The 17,754-nt window shown below is 47.7% G+C and overlaps 1 protein-coding gene across 2 annotated transcripts; it reads right to left on the reverse strand.

The window, feature by feature from the left end:
- Nucleotides 1–10,437: 10,437 nt before the first annotated feature.
- Nucleotides 10,438–14,923, reverse strand: HLX (H2.0 like homeobox). 2 transcript variants are annotated; one of them, XM_045008649.1, is made up of 4 exons: nt 14,107–14,919; nt 13,360–13,539; nt 12,665–12,849; nt 10,438–11,310 (listed from the first exon to the last, which is right to left on the reverse strand). In XM_045008649.1, the coding sequence occupies exons 1-4, from the start codon at nt 14,657–14,659 to the stop codon at nt 10,975–10,977; spliced, it is 1,254 nt and encodes a 417-aa protein (XP_044864584.1). In that variant the 5' UTR covers nt 14,660–14,919; the 3' UTR covers nt 10,438–10,974. The 2 variants fall into 2 exon arrangements, with proteins under 2 accessions (XP_044864584.1, XP_044864585.1); XM_045008650.1 differs by lacking the exon at nt 13,360–13,539 and having other exon boundaries at nt 14,107–14,923.
- Between the last annotated feature and the right edge of the window lie 2,831 nt (nt 14,924–17,754).

A 17,754-nucleotide genomic window follows, 5' to 3' on the forward strand; every position in this document is an offset into this window, starting at 1 on the left:
GCTCTGCGGTACTCAGAGCGGTCCCAGCTCCGCCTGCCCGCATTCTCCGCAGGGAGCTGGGGCTGGGAGGGGGCGGATTTCAGGAGAAAGGAGCCGGGCAGCCGCAAGATCTTCGCCTTGTCATTTATCAAGTCCGTTATGACTCTGAGATGCAGCAAATGGGTTGTGTAAAGAGGCAACGCTTGACAAGGTGGCATCGTTATCCTGTCCAAATGATGCATAATATTAGTATTAGGGCTTAGATCATCGCATGCTTTTAAAATCATCACCGCTAACTAGAGGCAGTGGAGGGGGGAGAGAGAGGGAGAGCGCTGGGGGCTGCCGGGGGCAAAACTTTCCATGTTGGTAATGATTATAGATGGCAGGATTTATGGGAACGGACGTGCACACATGTAAACACATCTACTGTACAGAGAGCGAGAGAGATGGGGGGGGTCCTGATTGGAGCGGGGATTTCTCCGGAGTAAAGGGTTTAGGGTTGACCCCCTAACGTTGTGGTTTGCAGGAGATCAGCTCTCCACACACATAGTGCATATGCCGTACAGAGGGACAGGGACGCAAAAGTCCTGCCTCAGCCTGAGCTTTGTGGGCTCTTTGCCTGCGCGTGGAGTTCGGGACTGGGCCCTTCGCGTTGTGTGTCTTTACCGGCTCCGCCCCCAAACCCAGCTCCTCCGCCGGCGTCAGTTGTCACCGCCGCACTGAGGTCAATAGAGCTATGGCAATTGGCAACTGGCAGCAGCCGCCGCAGATCTGCCCAAGCAGTGTAAATAGTTCCCGCATTGGGTTAAACGCTAGCGGCCCCGGGGAATTAAGAATTATGTTCAAAACGGGGTTCAGCGGAGAGAGAGAGCAAGAGGTGCATCCGGAGCGAGAGAAATGCGGAAGCGACGGGGGCTATGAAGTGGTCTGGAGTAAATTCGGGGGGGCCAAAGGAGGGCAGTTTGAAACTGGACAAACCCTGCATACCACTGGGAGGTGTCATCCCAGACTCTGAAAACACGTCGCATTCTAGTAGATCCCATGACAAGAGGCACATTTTACATGAGATCCAGCCCATTGTAACATGTGCCGCCTTTTCTTTTCTTTTTTTCCCCCCAAGACCGATCGGATCCCAAGTGTATTTTGCAGGTCCAATCTCTGTCTTTGAATTTGTGATTCCAGGCCAGGTTGCAACTGCTGAAATGGCTCCACGTCGGCGAAGTCCCTTTTGATGTCCCACAGCTGACGGTCTGCTTTAATAAAAGTGAATTGAGCAGGGCCTCCAGCGACGCCTCCTCGTTAGCAGGGGCTTCTGGGGAGGTGGCTCTTCTGTTTCTTTTTTTCCAAAGCCACCTCTGAAGAGTTAAAGGGGGAAGAACTCAATCAAAAGAAAAGAAAATGCAACTTTCCTCTTCAGTTTCTTTGATAAATACGGGATTTAGCCCATTTCCCAGGGCAAGACGTAACACAACGTGTTACTGGGCCCATCTGGAGGGTTTATATTATACATGATTATTACACGAGACACTGATTTCTGAGACTCTCGAAGCCTGATAACTTGGAGGGGGGTCCAGTATGGTATTAATGCTGAAGGAAAACAAAGCAACATATCCACGGATTTTTCATCACCATAAGTACACTAGCTTAGGGGTTGTATTGTCCCCTGTACATAGTTGTGATCGTGTACAGATGCGGAGAGAGAGCACTTGCTTCTCTCCAGACAGCGTCTCAGATTGCCAAAGTTTTCACGGCAGCCCACAAGCAAAAGAAGATCTGGTACAAAGGACAATCAATAAGGCCGTCAAAAGAAGAAAGCCCCCTGCTCTGAGTGATTTGCCCACTTTCTTTGGCCTCTGAATAGCTGCCTTACATGGCAGGTGACCCATTACCCGGGACATGGTTCTGCCGTGATTTGTAGACTTTTTTTTGTCGACTACACACACGCAGCGGGAAGTTCTCCATCACCTCCTGAGACAGAGACCCCGGAGTGTAAATGCCAATGCAGCAGGCTGCCCAGGAGCCGCAGAAAGCTGAGTGGTTAGACACGGCGCTAGGAGTTTCCCCCCAAGCGAAACGCAGCCCGTGCACGTTGGATCTGGTGCCATCTTTAACAAGGCAGGAAATTCCCCGTTCGGTTTCCGACACAAACCGGCCTATACAATTGTGACCAGAGGGTTGATGGAAGGCGGGGTACGACGGATGGCCTGGAAAGAAACATGCACCGGCGGGATTCGGTGCCTTGAAGCCCCGTTTTGAGAGGCAAACAAGGAGCTGAGGCTCGGACATGGCAAACCTGGCATCCGATTTCAGGAATTCGGTTTAATTAACCGAGTTCGGAAAAACTCGGTTACGGCTTCTGAGTGCGACGCAGAAGGTTTGTTGTACAGGGGTTAAGTCCGAGCACTGTTCTCGCTCACCTCGCTCCCAGAACCACATCCCGTCGAGGGGAAGGAAAGAGAACCAGACTGCGAGGACGTGGGTAATTTCTGAGAGCAGAGTGGGAAGGAAAACAAAAGACATCAAAGAAGAGAAGGAGGGGGGGCGCCCCTGAAAGGACACCCTGGACTGATGCAACTTCTGTGGTGACGCTGGCGTGGGCTTTTCCCATGAGACTATTCTGGCTTTTTCTGGGCATGGAAAAAGATGGATCCAATCAAGGAAGGGCCTGAGCAAGTCATTCAGTGTAGATCTCCTAGCGAGTGTGAAACAGCCCCACCTGCCAACTCCAGCAACCCCCCACACTGCTGTGTCCTTGACTGAAAGGCCTTTCTTAGCAGCCATTGTGGCCTGCAGCATCATAGAACATCAGGGTTAGAAGGGACCTCAAGAGGCCATCTAATCCATCTCCTGCTCAAAGCAGGACCAATCCCCAATTTTTGCCCCACATCCTAAATGGCCCCCTCAAGGATTGACCTCCCAACCCCGGGTTTAGCAGGCCAATGCTCAAACCACGGAGCTATCCCTCCCTCCCGCTCTAGGCCTCTGTCAGGCATTCCTCCAGCTTCCCAAACGCCAGCTCCATTCCAGGGGAGTGAAGGGTCTAATCGCTTTCTAGCGTTTATAAAAATAGCGCATTGACTCTGGTCCCAAACGCTGCGTGACCTGAGCGCTCTGCCCAACTTTACACCCAACGCTGTTACTCTGCCGGTTGAAAAAGTACCGAGAACCTCTGTGCCTTGGTGTAATGTAATTGTAGGTGGACAAACGATCTCCGTGTTTAAACTGGGTTAAGAGAAAAACTTTAGAGAAAATAAATTACGTCGATACAAATATTATGACGTGTTTCCAATGGAAAACTGGCATATCCGGCTTTAGATACAAATGAATTTTCTATGCTCTCCAATAGAAACTGATCCTTTATGGTATCTCAGAAAAATGGCATTCGAGAGAGAGAGAGAGAATGTCCCTGCAATCGAGAATGGAGCACTACAGAACTTCCCTAGCTAGTGAGATTTTTGAAAAATTACCCAGATGAAAACGATTTAAATCGACCAGCAATAACTCTTTATCCTTTAAAACTACCACGCCACACAATTCCCATTTCCGTCCATATATTTCATGGCGGTTTCTAAATGCTCAGGCGACACGCGGGGGTTGTTATATTGAGATTTTCCAACCCCGGTTTCATGGCCCTCGGGGGATAGTCCTGTAACCAGATCGAGCTCTGAAACCTTTTCCTCCCCATGGGCCACCACGGTTGTTGGTTTTTCCCCCCTCCCAAGCTGAATTCCCCCCGGAAGTCAAACGGGCAGCTCTACACGCGGCCCACCCAGTGCACGCATTAACACCGCCTCGAAGCATTTCAACCCCGCTCTTTAAAGAGATCCGTGTCACCTGCTCCATCCGTTGATTTGGCTAGACGGGGGCTTTGCACGAACTGGAGGCTTTGCAGTACTATCCATTTTGTTCTTTTCAATAAAAAGTGAGCTGGCAGCGTGCAGAGCCCAGGTCAGGCGTCACCCAAAGCCTGGGCCAGCTGCGGAGAAACGGGCACGGATGGGAAAGCGGGAATCACACGCATAGGGAGGCAGAGGGCACCTAATTAGAGCACGCTCACGTTGACAAAGGCCAGCTTGAGGGTCTTGGCACCAGTAGCCGTTGGCCTCCAAACTATCACGTTGCCTTTAAGACCACTCACTGCGCGCCCCTGTATGTTTGTACCCGTGGAATCGCTCAGTGCTTCGGGTGCAAGTCCCATCAATGAAAAGCGAGGAAAGTCTCCCTCCACAGACCCTGCAGTATAATTTGGCAACTCTCCTAAAACACCAATTAGCCCAGGCTAAACCCATTAAGGCAGCGGCGGCTCTCTGGTTTCAGCCAGGTGGTGCAGATCAGAGCGCTTGGAACTGCAACAGGAACCTTTCCCTCCAGCCAGGACCTCACAGCAAACTTGTACATCCATAATACGCTTAATGGAGCTCATTAGGCTGGGAGTCCCAGGCTTTAGGGGAAGGAAACTTCCTACCCCGTGTGTGTCCCACTCCACCACAGTGCTCCGGATTGTTTAGAGAGAAGGGCACTTTCCATGTTTGTTGATAACCAGGCGGAGGAAGGGAGGGACCCATCACTCAAACGGGGGAGATGTCCTGTCAATCCAGGATGGCTTCCAGCGACGCTTTGTTTGGAAGACCTTAGGCATGGTTGTCCCGGGAGTTGCTCGAGGCGAGTTTGAGTGTATGTGCTCTCAGGTATCCCCCTTCTCTCGCAACCCCAAAGAGCAGGAGGAGCTGCTCTTTAGCGATATCAGCTGGGAAGGTCTCCAACTCTCCACGGTACTTTGGCTATCTAATTGGTTTTCACTTTAATTACACCAGCAGATTCATTTACCGGCCAATGATTCCTTAAGACAAATGAGATCATAACAAACTCCTTAGGCTATTTAAAGCAATTAGTGAGTGAAGCATGGACTGATAATCACTCTTCTTTAACAAAACAGTGTGTTTGTGATTACATTGATCTAAATTGCTATTGCCTGTTGAATATACCTTCACACAACCATCGGGCATTCATCTCTTCCAAAGGTTGCTACAGAATGTCTCCCCAACCTCGTGTTCCACAAGAATGTATTTCAAACGGTCTCTGAGGGCTTTTATTCCTATGAATCTTCCCCTTTCTTCCCCCCACGGCTTTTGACACCTTATTTTTAGAGGTAAATATTTAGCAGGTTTCACAGTAGAGGGAGCTGCTGTTGCAACCTTATTTAAAAAAAAGCATCAAAACGTGATCCCCGAGGACGGGAGATGGAAGAAAATGTTTCATTCTTCCGACCAAAAAAAATAAATAAATCAAAGTAAGGCTACACTTGCCGAGGTGAACAAGGACATTTTGCTATTGGAGGTGAAGTCTGAAAGGAGACTTCAGATTTCTTTTTTAGGAGTCTGACCAGGTCCACGGTCGAGAATACACATAGCAAACGTTGTGCCTGAATTATAGCTGAGAGTTTGCTTTATTTGAGTTCAGTGGTGTTTATTTAAGAAAGTGAATAAAGGTTTTGTGTAAACAGCCATTATTTCTGATGAGCGCTCCACAGCAATAAGGAGGGGGGGTGTTTTTTGGTTTTGGATTATTTTTTAAGCAGAGATTGTGGCAAAAGTTGACATTTCGGAGATTGCAATTTGTCTTATGGACGCCAGCCAGTCCCGAAGCATAAACTATAAGGAAGATTGTGTGGGCGGGCGTGTGAAATAGGGATTCCCAACCAAGTCAAGTTTGAAAACAATTCTGTAAACTTAAGCCTGATCTCAAAATACGTATTTGTCCAGAAACGTAGGCTTATTCCACTGAACTAACTAGGGATGTGAACTCCACGTTTCTTCAGGTTTCTATGCACTTTCTCGTTTTTCCTAATTTTTAACACGGACAGCTTTTTGATAGACGCAGAGGGACGGAACAGAATTAAATCAAGAACTTGTGTGTGTGTGTTGTGGCAATTTCTCTTGCAGTGACGTCTGTTTCATAACATGAATATCTTCTAATCGACACGATTTCAATATATTTCTCGTATAAAAATGTGCCTGTTTTGAAAATGTGGATTATGTCAGAGGCTGGTTTGTATCTCAGCGTTTGTTTGGCTATTGGGAGATTACTTGTAAGTAATTGTCCAGGGGGACTAGATTCCTATGGAAAATCTGCATGCAACGTGGTTAAATATCAGACTGTCAGAAACATATGCTTATTTGTAAACTACTCGTGAAAAGGAGCCCTGCTGGGTGCTGGGGTTGAGAGAAAGAGAGAGACCCAAAGTGGGTTTTATTATAGGTGATTAGGAAAGTTGCCATCTTCAGGTGAACTAGTACGAAAAGGCCCCACCGTTTATTATTAATGTTATCCAACATCACCATGAAAAATGGGGAGGAGGAAGGGAAATATCTTTTCCGGTGTAATCGATAAAGTTCCCGTGGCTGTTCCTCATGAAATGCTTCATCTAACTCCGTGACAGAGCGTCTCACACAACCGGCCGCACACAACCAATGGAAAATTGCAAGACACTGTGCGGTCCATTCCTAATGCTAAAAAGAGAAAAGGAGCCTAGAGGCACAGAAGTGCTGATGGCGTTTAAACGCGCAGTTGTGCTACCGAGTAGCCCCAGAGGCGCAGATTTGAAGAGGACGGTCATTTCTAAAGGGAAACATACATTCCCGTTTCTCTCTCTAAACTGGGGACTAGCAGAACGTCTATTTACTTCAAAGAAATTCAAATATACTATACAAAAGATCTGCTGGAACAAAATCTTGTCGTGCTAGTACAATGTATTCAACGTGATTGGAACTGACAGCAAAAGATTTCAAAATCACATGCACTAAATCCTTTAGGGGAGAAAAACTAGATCATGTAGCAGAAACTATCTGAGGGACTATGGTCCCTGGTGTTAAAGATATCCGAGGAATTGGCAACTGGGAGAGCTTAATTTTTCCACTTTCAATTAAAAATAAAACAATCCAAATTCTTTACTGTCAGACAAATCATCCTTAAAATATTTTATATACGCATTTACTTCTTGTTAGGTTCAATAGTATATACTGGCAGATCTGGGCAGAATCACAACATTATCCTAATATAACAATATTTTATGTTTATCTACAAGACTGGAGAAGAGATAAAACAGTGAAATATATTTTCATAAAGCTCTCTATCTTTTTACATTAGGAAATCGGGGTCCCCCCCACACACACACCCTACCCCCCGTCAGATAATATTTAAGAGAGAATCTATTATGGGCGGATTTTTTTATTATTTTTTTTCTGATGAGGAAGAATTATTCTTCCACTCCGCGATTTTAAAACAAAACAAAGAACTGGATCCATAAACGAAATGCACAAACCAAGCCTAGCGAGGGGAGCTAGGACTGCAACCTGACTTCTTCCCCTTGCAAAGTATTTCCCCAGCAGTAGGCATACAACTGGCCTCTGAAACTTTATCTCTAAGGTGTACAGGAAGTGTGCCAATGTTAAACGGTCGGTGGGAATTAATTTCTAATGTTTTCATGGCACCTTTCGTATGGAGCATCAGGAGTTTTCCTCAGGAGTGTTCCTTCTCGATCTGATCACCTTTCTCGGTCAGCCTGTTTGTTCCTCTTTTAAGATATTATTTTTAAAACGTTGTGGCCAGACGGTAAGCTACTTCTCTGTGAAAAGTCTCCTTTTGTCTCTCAACCTACCTATCTACGAAGCGAGCTCTTGCTCGCTACCTCTTCTTATAAAAGGATTCTGACTTCTGTAGTCTAGTGTTTCAAAAGTCACCCACGCCACCTTTAAGGTGTAATATATAAAGTCACATTTATAAAAGAATCGGACAACTTTAAAACGAGAGGAGAGGATATGTATATACACACTTTCAAAAATCACTTAGCCTTTCATTTCTCCCCTCTAATTTATTTGGTAACAATCGTCCAAATATTTGATAAAATCCACCTTGATGTTTTAACAAACCTGTTCAAGCTTGGTTGTTTTTCATAGACTAAACAAAAACAAAGAAGTGGTTATTTGTGAGCTGCGTTACGTAGGTTTGCTGAGGATAAAAATGGAGATCGTCTAACATTTTGCTGGCTAGCTGTGTATCATTTATCGTTATAAACTCGTTACTTTAAAATAAACTCAAATTAACATATGTTGCAGGCGCTATATAAATAACCCACATTATTTTCCGATATTTGAAGCATAGTTTTGCTCACAAATATATTTCTATAGGTGAGTGTTTCAGACAGATACACAGAACATTTTCCTCCTAAATATATTGTATGCAGTAAAAATGAAGGCTGGGAAGACCTCACCAAAAAAACATTTATTCGCTACAGATTTTCTATAGGCTTGACAGATATGAAACTGCAAACGGTACAAAAAATGGTTTGAACCAAAAAGAAAAAATGACCTCAGCTCACTTGGACTTGCGTGAAAATAAAATAGTTCGTTAGGTTCCGTATATAGCAAAGTTACAGGAGTATCCGTGTTGCTTTAAAAGCTTTTTTTCCCACCTACCTACCTAATTATTTGAGCAAGGGTAGAAGCGCTGGGGCCTGGTTACTGGCGGAAAGGGCGAGGCTCCCATTGACTTCAGTGGGCAGTAAGTTCGGGCCCTAGGATTTCCCAGCTCTGTTTCCTTGCTGTGTGGTGATCATGCGGACAGCAGTAAGCATTCGCTTTCTCCTGGACCCTGACTAAAAATCCTTTGAAGAGAACGGCGAAGCGTCAGGAGGAGCAAAGGAAACAGGTTTGAGAATCTGAGATTTGGGAGTGTTTCGGAGACGGAGATTCTCGTTCCCTTCTTAGCCGCTAAGGAGTAAGTTCCTCCTTTACTAGAATTCATTTTCCACCCCGACACGCTGTGAACCCCACCTGGCCTGTAACAGTCGCTATGCCTAGAAGGGATGAGAACGCTGCTATCACTTTGTTATCTGGATGCATTTATGTCTTGCTATTTTTGTGTGAAATTATTCACCCTTTCCGATCTGTTATGGCTCTTCAGTTCGTTTTGCTCTGCTGGGCCAAGACGAGGAAAATCTCGCTCTGTTTGCTTAAGATTTTCGCCTTGAGTTTGAGCCCCTTAGCTCCATCCCAGTGCCATCACCAGAGGGCACTGATCGCTTTTCAGCTCTTCATCTTAAATGGGTGTCACATTTGCAGAGCCTGGCGCCTTGCGGTTGGATTCCGCCTCTCGCCCTGGTTGGAAGGCCAATGACTTCAGTAGCCTACTTCCTGTGGGTGAGATCAGAGCTAGGCCCAATCCTCCAGTATCTACTGCACCCGGGCAGTCTGGCAATAGAGGTCATTGCTAAGATTAGACTGTGCATGGGACCCCAGTGCCATCTCACTGGGAAATTAGTATGGCCCCTCCCTAGTCCTGATTTCTGCTTGATTCGCCATTTGGGTAAGGGGGGGCGGATTTCGGGGTACCTCAATGAACAGCCAGCCTCAGTGTTCCCTCGCAGTGATGAGGCTTTGGGAAAGGGAAGATTTTTGGCCCCTTTTCAAAGACCGGGATGATGCGGTAGATGAACCGAGAGGGCTGACTGGAGCCAGCTGATCTCAGCCTGGACCCTGCCTGGAAATGGACAGAGTAGCGCGATCCATGCACCTCATGTAATAGAAAGGAGAGCCCCAGGACAGCCCCCGAGCCCGACGCCACTCACAGTGCTTTCCCCTCAGACTAAGGGCGAGATTGTAGCACGCACCCATTGCAGACATCCCCCCACCCCATCCACACCCAGGGTCGTCCGAGTGCACAGGCCAGAGACTCGTGCTGATAAGAAACCCAGAGAGGAAAGAGCCTTTTGCCACATTAAGGGGGGGAGGCACGATCCAGTTTCCAGTGGAGTGTTGGCCGCTGACTTTAACGAGATCAGCGTCAAATACTCTTTATGTCACACACCCTTCTGGCCCTTCATATCTGTAAAAGAACCATCCCTTAAACAAAACTCCTACGGACTTCAGCCGGGACGGCGAGGAGTTCATCTAGGCTCTGAGAAGCGTCAGAGTAGCCTCGGTTGGCTATTCAGCCCCGTCTGTGAATTGGATACAAAGTATCAATAAAATTCATACATTTACAGTTTAGAAACAAAACCAAACCCAAGCAATCTACATCCCCTTCCTGGGCACTTTGTTGCAATAGTGTTTCCATATAGCCTCACGTGCATGAGTGGAAGGAAATGCAATTCGTTTGCTGGTCCAAGCTCTGATTAAACACCTAATAGCTTAATCTAGGCAGGGCTTATGGTTCAATCAGACCTTACATTTTTTTAAAATCATTAAACAAAACCCTACGATCCTAATTAGTAAGATTCTCATCTACAGAGCTGGAAAATTAATCCGAATGTTTTGATCGGATTCATCTACTTATATTGTGAACGTATTTAGTGTCTTTAGTATTATGGAATGATGACTGGACCATATCGTCATTCAAACTCTCCCTCTTGCAAGTTGAACCAACCCAGCCAGACCTGGCCCTGTAACAAACTAGACAGGGTTACAAACCATAGCAAACATTTTATTTACAGTATTTTGTTTGTTTTCAGTGCAGTATTTCTTGGCCGGATTATACAAAGCAACACATGGCAATGGAGGAGGAGTGCGTTGGTAACATATTCACATTGTAAATTGTTTGATGGCGAGGTTGAAAGGTGGCGGGCGGGGGGGGGGATACAGAGCAGTCTCCGAGTCCCTCGCTTGGCTGAGACAGGAAAAGCTCCTCCCGCAGAGCTGGTCAGGGCCGCGAGCCGAAGCACACGGAAAGTCGCTACCGCTTTCTGAGCGAGGGCGGCTCTGCCTTGGGTTGTCTGGCTCGCCCTGGTATGTACAACACACGGGGTAGGCGCTTCAGGCTCGTCCCACCACGCAGCTCCCCTCCCTCCGTCCCCCGTTGATCTCGGGGTTAGGGGAGGGCCTGGGGGCTGCCCAGCCTGGGGCTCCTCGGGCAGCTCGGAGTCAGGGACATAAATTAGCAATGGTCCTGTACAGCGAGTCTCTGGGCCCCGCAAGGCCGGGTGCGCCTCCCGCTCCCTCTCTATAGGCCGCCCAGCTGCGCCGGCGGCGGCTCGGGGCTCTCGGAGCCGGCTGGCGGGGGCGGTGCTGCCGGCAGGTCCGGGCTGCCGGAGGACTTGATGACACTGGTTTGGTGCAGGGCCGGCTCGGCGCCCTCAGTCCGTTCCGTGTCACTGGGGGTCATGTCCAGAGACTCCGAGTCGCTGCTCTCGCTCTCCGCTTCCGAGCGGCTGGGGCTCTGCTCCCGCTCCCCCTCGGCCGCGGGCTTCTCGGCAGGCTCCTTCTCCTTCTCCTTCTGGGCCTGCGCTTCCTTGGAGTGTCTCCATTTCATGCGCCTGTTCTGGAACCAGACCTTCACCTAAGGGTCACCAAGACACAAGAGAGACCCACCCGAGATCAGTGGGCGGGCTGAGACACCCCAACCTCCGCTCCCGCCCCCCCCCCCTCCGGCTCCGCTGTCCTGCGGGGACAGTCTCCCAGCGCTCCCCCGGCACACTCAAGCAAGACTTTGCTGGGGCCATTTACAAAAAAAATGGCATTAACTGTTTCTTTTTTCATACTTCTGCATTTCCTCACCAATTTGTTCTGCGCGCTCCAGTTGTTGCACTGACCAGCAGTGGCCCGGACAAATGTATCTCATTTTACCGCGCGTTATTCTAAAAGCCCCTCCCCAAAAGATGAGTTTATCTTTAAATACAATACTATCCCTACATCGACACTACATATATTCTGTCTGTAGCATGCATGGAGCGTGTACAGATGATATCATACACCATCTATACTGTCCCCCGGGAGGTGGTGTGAATTCACCGTTCTAGCCTCATATTAAAAAATGCATTGGGAAAGGAAATCTAGACAGCCAGATGTCCAGGGAAAGAGACTATTTTCGATTTCGATTTATAAATTGGGACAGACTCTTGTGTGAGCCCTGCTACCTCCATAACAGCATTTACAAAATGCTCAGCGTAACTATGCAGAGCTGGGATAAAATTAGGCTGCCAAAAAGCTCTCATTCTCCTCCGACCGAAAGATATTTTAGCTTTGTACGATTTTTTTGTTGTTGTTTGTGGTGTTTGAATACAAGCGGTTTTTTTCCTTCTTCTTTGTCTTCCTTTTCGTCCAGGAAACCAAATCTTGCTCAACAGACCGCAAGGTTATACAATTCTATGTACTGTGGGCCATCAGTAGTGGAATCATTACTTAGTGGCGTTTAACGATTCCGTATGAAAAGGAGTTTTCACTTCCTCAGAACTAAGGATTTCATAATCCAGAAAGAGAGAATTAAAAAAAAATAGTCTTGTGCTCTCTCGTTTATCTCCTTCGAGAAAAACTGCCTCCTACGGTGAATTGCACTTCGATAAAGTTCATAATTACCATCTCCCACGGCCTATTTGCTTTCTTGCTCCTACTTTTCCGCATTTGCCAAAACAAACGCACAGGGCATGTTGACATAAATCTCTGGGCTACAGGGATTTTTCTCTGCTAGAAGATGCATACTTGAATACAGACACATGAATTTGCAGATTCACTGTACAAATAGGTTGAATAGCGGAACAAATTCACCAGCATTCCATATGCTACGTGGCCAGGTTTTAAAATGACCCCATAACGCAGGGAAAGGGGAAGCGGGGAACACAAATTAATCTACATTTACCCGATCGGATTTAAGAGATGGGAGGAGAGGAAAACATAAAACCCAAAGAGGCTCTTACTTGGGCATCAGTCAGTCCCAGCATCGCTGCAAGTTGTTTTCTGTCCGGTTTCGTGACATATTTCTGAATTTCAAATCTTTTCTCTAAACCTTTCCTCTGTAGATTGGAAAACACAGCTCTGGACCAGGAACGTTTTCTTTTGTACGTTTGAGGCAATGTGTCTTTAGTTAAAACTGCATAAGGACCTGTTGATTTGAAAAGAGGGAGAGAGAGACAAACCGTGTTATTTGTATTTATGAATGAAGAGAATTTTTAAATGAGTTTCAAATAATAGATAGGGCCTTCCCTGCAGGCATCAGTCTATGGAGACCAACTAAATGCCACCTAAATATTACAACTTAACATTTTCTCATTAATTTATTACATCTTTTTTTAAAGTCAGGTATGTTTCTTTCCCCCCAGCTGTTACTTTCACTAACTAGCATTATAATTTGTGATCAGTTTGTTAGATGTATTATCCTCCCCACATGCAGCCCACCTCCAAGATTTTCGTTGTAGATGAGATGTTAAGGTGTGATCTTCACTAAAAAAAAAAAAGAAACTTCAGGTTTCAAGCATCCGCCAAATTTCTTTTGGGTAGAGCTCCTATGGCTCTATATAGATCCACTGAGGGCCACAATCAGCTGTCTAGATTGTCCAGGCCCTGTTGATAACTGACTTGTGCCAGGGATGGATTTAAGAGGGAGGGTTTGTACCTGGAAAAGTGTCTTGAAACTGGTGCTGAACTGAATTCCTTGAGTTTGTGTTTAAGGGACCCAGAATAGTAGAGGCCTCGTTAATGGGATCTAGAGACGCGAAGAACTGGCCGGCTGAAGGCTGCAAGGTGGGGAGATGAACCCCAGTTTGGCGGCTTGTAGTTAATAAGGAGGTCAGATCTGTGAGCACAGGAACAAGGAGAGCTCTGTTATATTGCAATATAAATCCACACACCTTGAAGCTTCTAATGAATTGATCTGATTCATCTAAAGTGTATGTGTGGGAGTTTGGACTGGGGGGGGCAGTAGCTTTTCTACAGTCAGATACATGAAGAGCGTGGGCAGTGGGGAAATCACACTTTCTGAAGTGACATGATAGGAACGTACAAGCCAGGGAACTTTATACAATGGTTTCCCTCTGGAGGTGCAGTATGTTCCCCTAGCACCGGAGTTCCTTTAATAGATTTACTCGTTGTCAGCGTGTTTACACACTGCATGAGGAGCCTGATTGCAGGAAAAGCCTTCCAAAATGTGATCTACCCTCTGCGTACAATCTTTAGGGAGCTGAGAGCGATTGTTTCTAAAGCAGCGTAATCTCAATGACAGGCTTTTGCAGTACATGGGATTGTAGATATTAGTGTTAAAGGAAACTGCAGAAAAATAACACTACCTTGAGAGTAGTGATTTTTTTTTTGTAAAAGTTAAGACTGGCTACAAACCGACAGCGAGAAAAGCTCAGATCTCTACCTCTTAGCGTGTTGCTTTCCTTGACTTTGGGGTCAAACTCCGCGGACAAAATGCGATCAATCCCAAATTTCAGATCTTTGCTGGAAGGAGCGGGCGCAGGGCCGCTGTGCGATGGGTTCCCGTGCAGCCGGCCCGGGGCGGGGGTGCCCCCGCTGGCGGCTCCCGGCGATCGGTGCTGCTGGTGGTGGTGGTGGTGGTGAGGGTACGCGGCAGAGAGCGGGGAAAGCCTAGCGGGGAAGCCGGCGGGGGTGTCCGGGGCCACCACCGGGGTGGGTCTGAGCGGGGAGCCGGCGGCGTGGAACTGAGCGTGGGGATGGACCGCTCCCAAGTGAGCGGCCAGGCCGGCGGCGGAGGCTCCGGGCAGGCTCTCGGCCGCCGCCGCCTCCCCCGGCCCGGCGTGCAGGATGTCTGCGATGCAGAAGGAAGGTTTCTTCACCACGGCGTGATCCAGGGGGAAGCAGCCGCCCGCGCCCGGCCCGGACGCGGAGCAATACGCCGCGGACCACAGGCTGAAGTTCGAGGCGTAGAAAGGGGCCAGGCCGGCCGTGTACATCCTGGGGCCGGGGCGCTGGGCCGGACGAGGCTCCGCCGTCGGCTCTTTCCCCCGGCCGGAGGGAGCGTGCGGCCGGCGGCCCCCGCACTGGGGAGCGGCGGGGCTCCTCCCGTGCAGCCCGGGAGCTCAGCGCAAAGGTGCCGGCCGCCTTCGGCGCATCCGTAGCGAGCGGGAGAGTGGGGCCGCTCCTCTCCCTGCAGCGCGCCCGGCCACTCGGAGGGGGGAACACCCACCCCAAACAAACCCCCTGCGCCCGGAGCCCAGCCCGCCTCCTCCCGCGGAACGGGCAGGGGCGCCGCTGTCAGCTGCTCGGCCGCCTCCGGCCGCTCATTGGGCCGCCGGCAGCCACTCAGGGCCGAGGGGTGGGGGCAGGCGGCGGCTGGCCGCGCCGCGCTTGCTGCGAGCCCCGGGGGAGCGAGCGCTGCACTTGTAGCGCGCCCGGCGCCGGGCCAGGGCTGAACTCTGTCTACCTAGCTCCCCTTCCCCGACCCCCCGCCCTGAACGGGGCACTGGCCACGCCGCGGTCTAGGCTGCCCGATCTTCCCTGTCTGTCCTCGGGGCTTCTTGGCAGCGGTGGGGGATGAATATTAATCCATCTACAATCCCTGTGTATGCCCCTTCCACCCCTGCGGGGTCCCGAGTGGGGGAGAAGATGCAGCTACAGTGCAGAGCTGTCTCCTCCCGAAGCTGAGTTGAAAATTCTGCTATAAACAAGGCTGTTTCCCCTCCCCCGTCCTTAAAATGAGCTAAGGAGCCGAAAACTCTTGCGTCTATATAGTGCTGTCCCCTTCTTCCCACTCACCCCCCCCAAATTCTACAGTATTATTCTACACACAGGACTGTCAAACTGTAACAGATTGACTTCGCGATATGCTTTAGTTACCAGTTATGATTGCAAAAGGTTTCATTCAAACACACAGTAAAATCCTTCATAATGAGAGCGAAAACCTGCCTTAAAATCGTTTCAAATTAAAGACGTTTCCTTTCAAACAAGTGAGACTTGGCCTGTGTGTAAGAGAATGTGTAGATTTAATAGCAAGTGCGGTGTAGGTACTTACCTGAACACTACCCTGTTGGCTCTGGGCTTCATATAAATAATAGCGACAGGTCTCGGAGACAATGGTACTAACTGCTTTTTTACTGCATACTTTTGTCAAGAATGTGCTTACACTTTTCTATTTGCTTTGTAAATTCACCGTAACGACTCGTTGAGTATTTTGTAAACACAGCAAACCAAATAAAACAAATATTTAGGAGAGGGAAAATAAGTAATTACATTTTCTGCAGGTCTTTACTAACAAGGTTTCAACGTAACTGATGTGTTGTTTAATATCCAAATTTCCACCTATGGGAAGATATATTATTTTGTACAGCATCTTCATATACAAGGATTTTTTAACAGTTCCTATGCATTTAATGTTCAACAGCCAGATTGTTCGTTTTAAAAAAATCATATTTTGCAAAATTCCGAGAGTTTTCGGTGAAAAGCAAGAAATTCAAACATTTTCTCTTTCTTTCTTCAGGTCTGAAAATCCAATGTAGTCGTGAAAAAAAATGAAATCACTTGTAACCTTTGATTGTTATATTTCTCAGCCAAGTGCCAACATAAATAGCTTATGTGAATTCATGTATGCATACGCACCTCTTTATGGAAAACAACTTAGCATTTATTTTAATGAGGCTAAGCAGAATAATAGAAACATGATGAATTGTGAAGATATAGCCGGAAACTGAGGGTATTCGGGGAACGGAGAATTAGATTTCAACATTTCATATTTTAAAAAATGTAAAGATTTGCCGGGAAGAGGCTAAATCCCATCCATTTCTCCTTGTCAGGTGCCCTTAAAGCAAATCTGTTAATTTCAGCCAGACGAAAAAATGTTATCAATCTATTTTAGAAAAGAATAAAGAAGTGTGTTTCTTCAATAGGATCCCAGCCATGCACATGACAGTATCTCGCAAAAAAAAACTATTCTGTTTATCTCACGGCTGCTCAACCTACTTTAGAGCAAGCAGCAGAGAACGGGGTTTTTCTTTTCTAGACACAATCACTTTTTGCCACTTTGTAATGTTTCATTGTGATTCTGATCTCCAGATAGGGCACTTTATCAAGAAGCATAGTAATAAAAGGACAATGTTCATTTCTAAATGAACTAATCTGGGGGGAAATCGTGGGAAGCCTGTTCATTGAAAGATCTGTTCAAAGCGAAATATCCCAAGGCAACTTTACGACAGAGCTGCAGTTCTAGTTCTAGTATTTATCAAACACATTTAGCAAACGTTTACCATTAAAGTCCTAGGATTCAAATGGCAAAGGTTGTGTTTTACTGTGCATCGCGATAAAGTGCCGCATATGTACGATCAGAACCAAGGCTGGGCTTTAAGAGTGGCAACAAGTAAGTGTCTAGGAAAGAGAAACCCTTTCTCTCCCGATTGCTGCGAAGTAGGGTGTGCAGCATTAAGGTGAACAGAGAACAACACTTCTAAGAGGTATCTTCACACATGGGCATCGTTTGGAAGTGTAACAAGGCGTTCGCTTGGTTTTTCTTTTCTAAAATGCATTGTTCTGGCTGGCAGCAGCACTCCAGGATCGTGGGTCAAGGCTTCTCTCTAGAACTAGCTCAGGCATGAGATTGAGTCTGCAAGTTTCTTTCACTTGATTTAGGGCCCGATCCCTCGCCTCCGCCATTGGTCTGGTTCCAGCCACTCATCTCAGCTCCCTCCCACCACTCCCTAATTTTGTTTCCCGTCTCCCCTCCCTGGATGTCTGGAAGGCAGCGAGTATATTTAGAAACCTGGAATTCCAAGAGAAGAGTGAGCAGCCCCCAACTCAACCTGCTTTGTCTGTATTTTCCGTAGTTGGGGAGGGGCCGGTGCTTGGGCTTTCTCCTTTGAGGACAGAAATAACACGACGGAGCATTCTAACCTCTTTGCAGCAAAGCACTTGACTCTGGGCTGGGCCTTGTGCTGCGCGGATTGGGACGATTGGGGACACTCGAGTGAGGCTTGCTCGGGGAAAGCAGGTGCAAAAATCCCCCTAGGACCTTATTCCAGAGGCAACAACCCGGCTGCCTCCTCCTCCGAGGGGATAATCC

This window comes from Mauremys mutica, chromosome 3, assembly GCF_020497125.1.
Source record: "Mauremys mutica isolate MM-2020 ecotype Southern chromosome 3, ASM2049712v1, whole genome shotgun sequence".
Lineage (NCBI taxonomy): Eukaryota > Metazoa > Chordata > Testudines > Geoemydidae > Mauremys > Mauremys mutica.

Excerpts from the sequence above, each read along its gene's own strand:
- HLX (XM_045008649.1), bottom strand. The coding sequence starts at position 14,659 with ATGTACACGGCCGGCCTGGCCCCTTTCTACGCCTCGAACTTCAGCCTG. Across the intron at positions 13,540-14,106 it reads GGAAAGCAACACGCTAAGAG|ATCTGACCTCCTTATTAACT; the intron begins GTAGAGATCTGA and ends CTGTGCTCACAG. Across the intron at positions 11,311-12,664 it reads TGGGACTGACTGATGCCCAA|GTGAAGGTCTGGTTCCAGAA; the intron begins GTAAGAGCCTCT and ends GGTGACCCTTAG.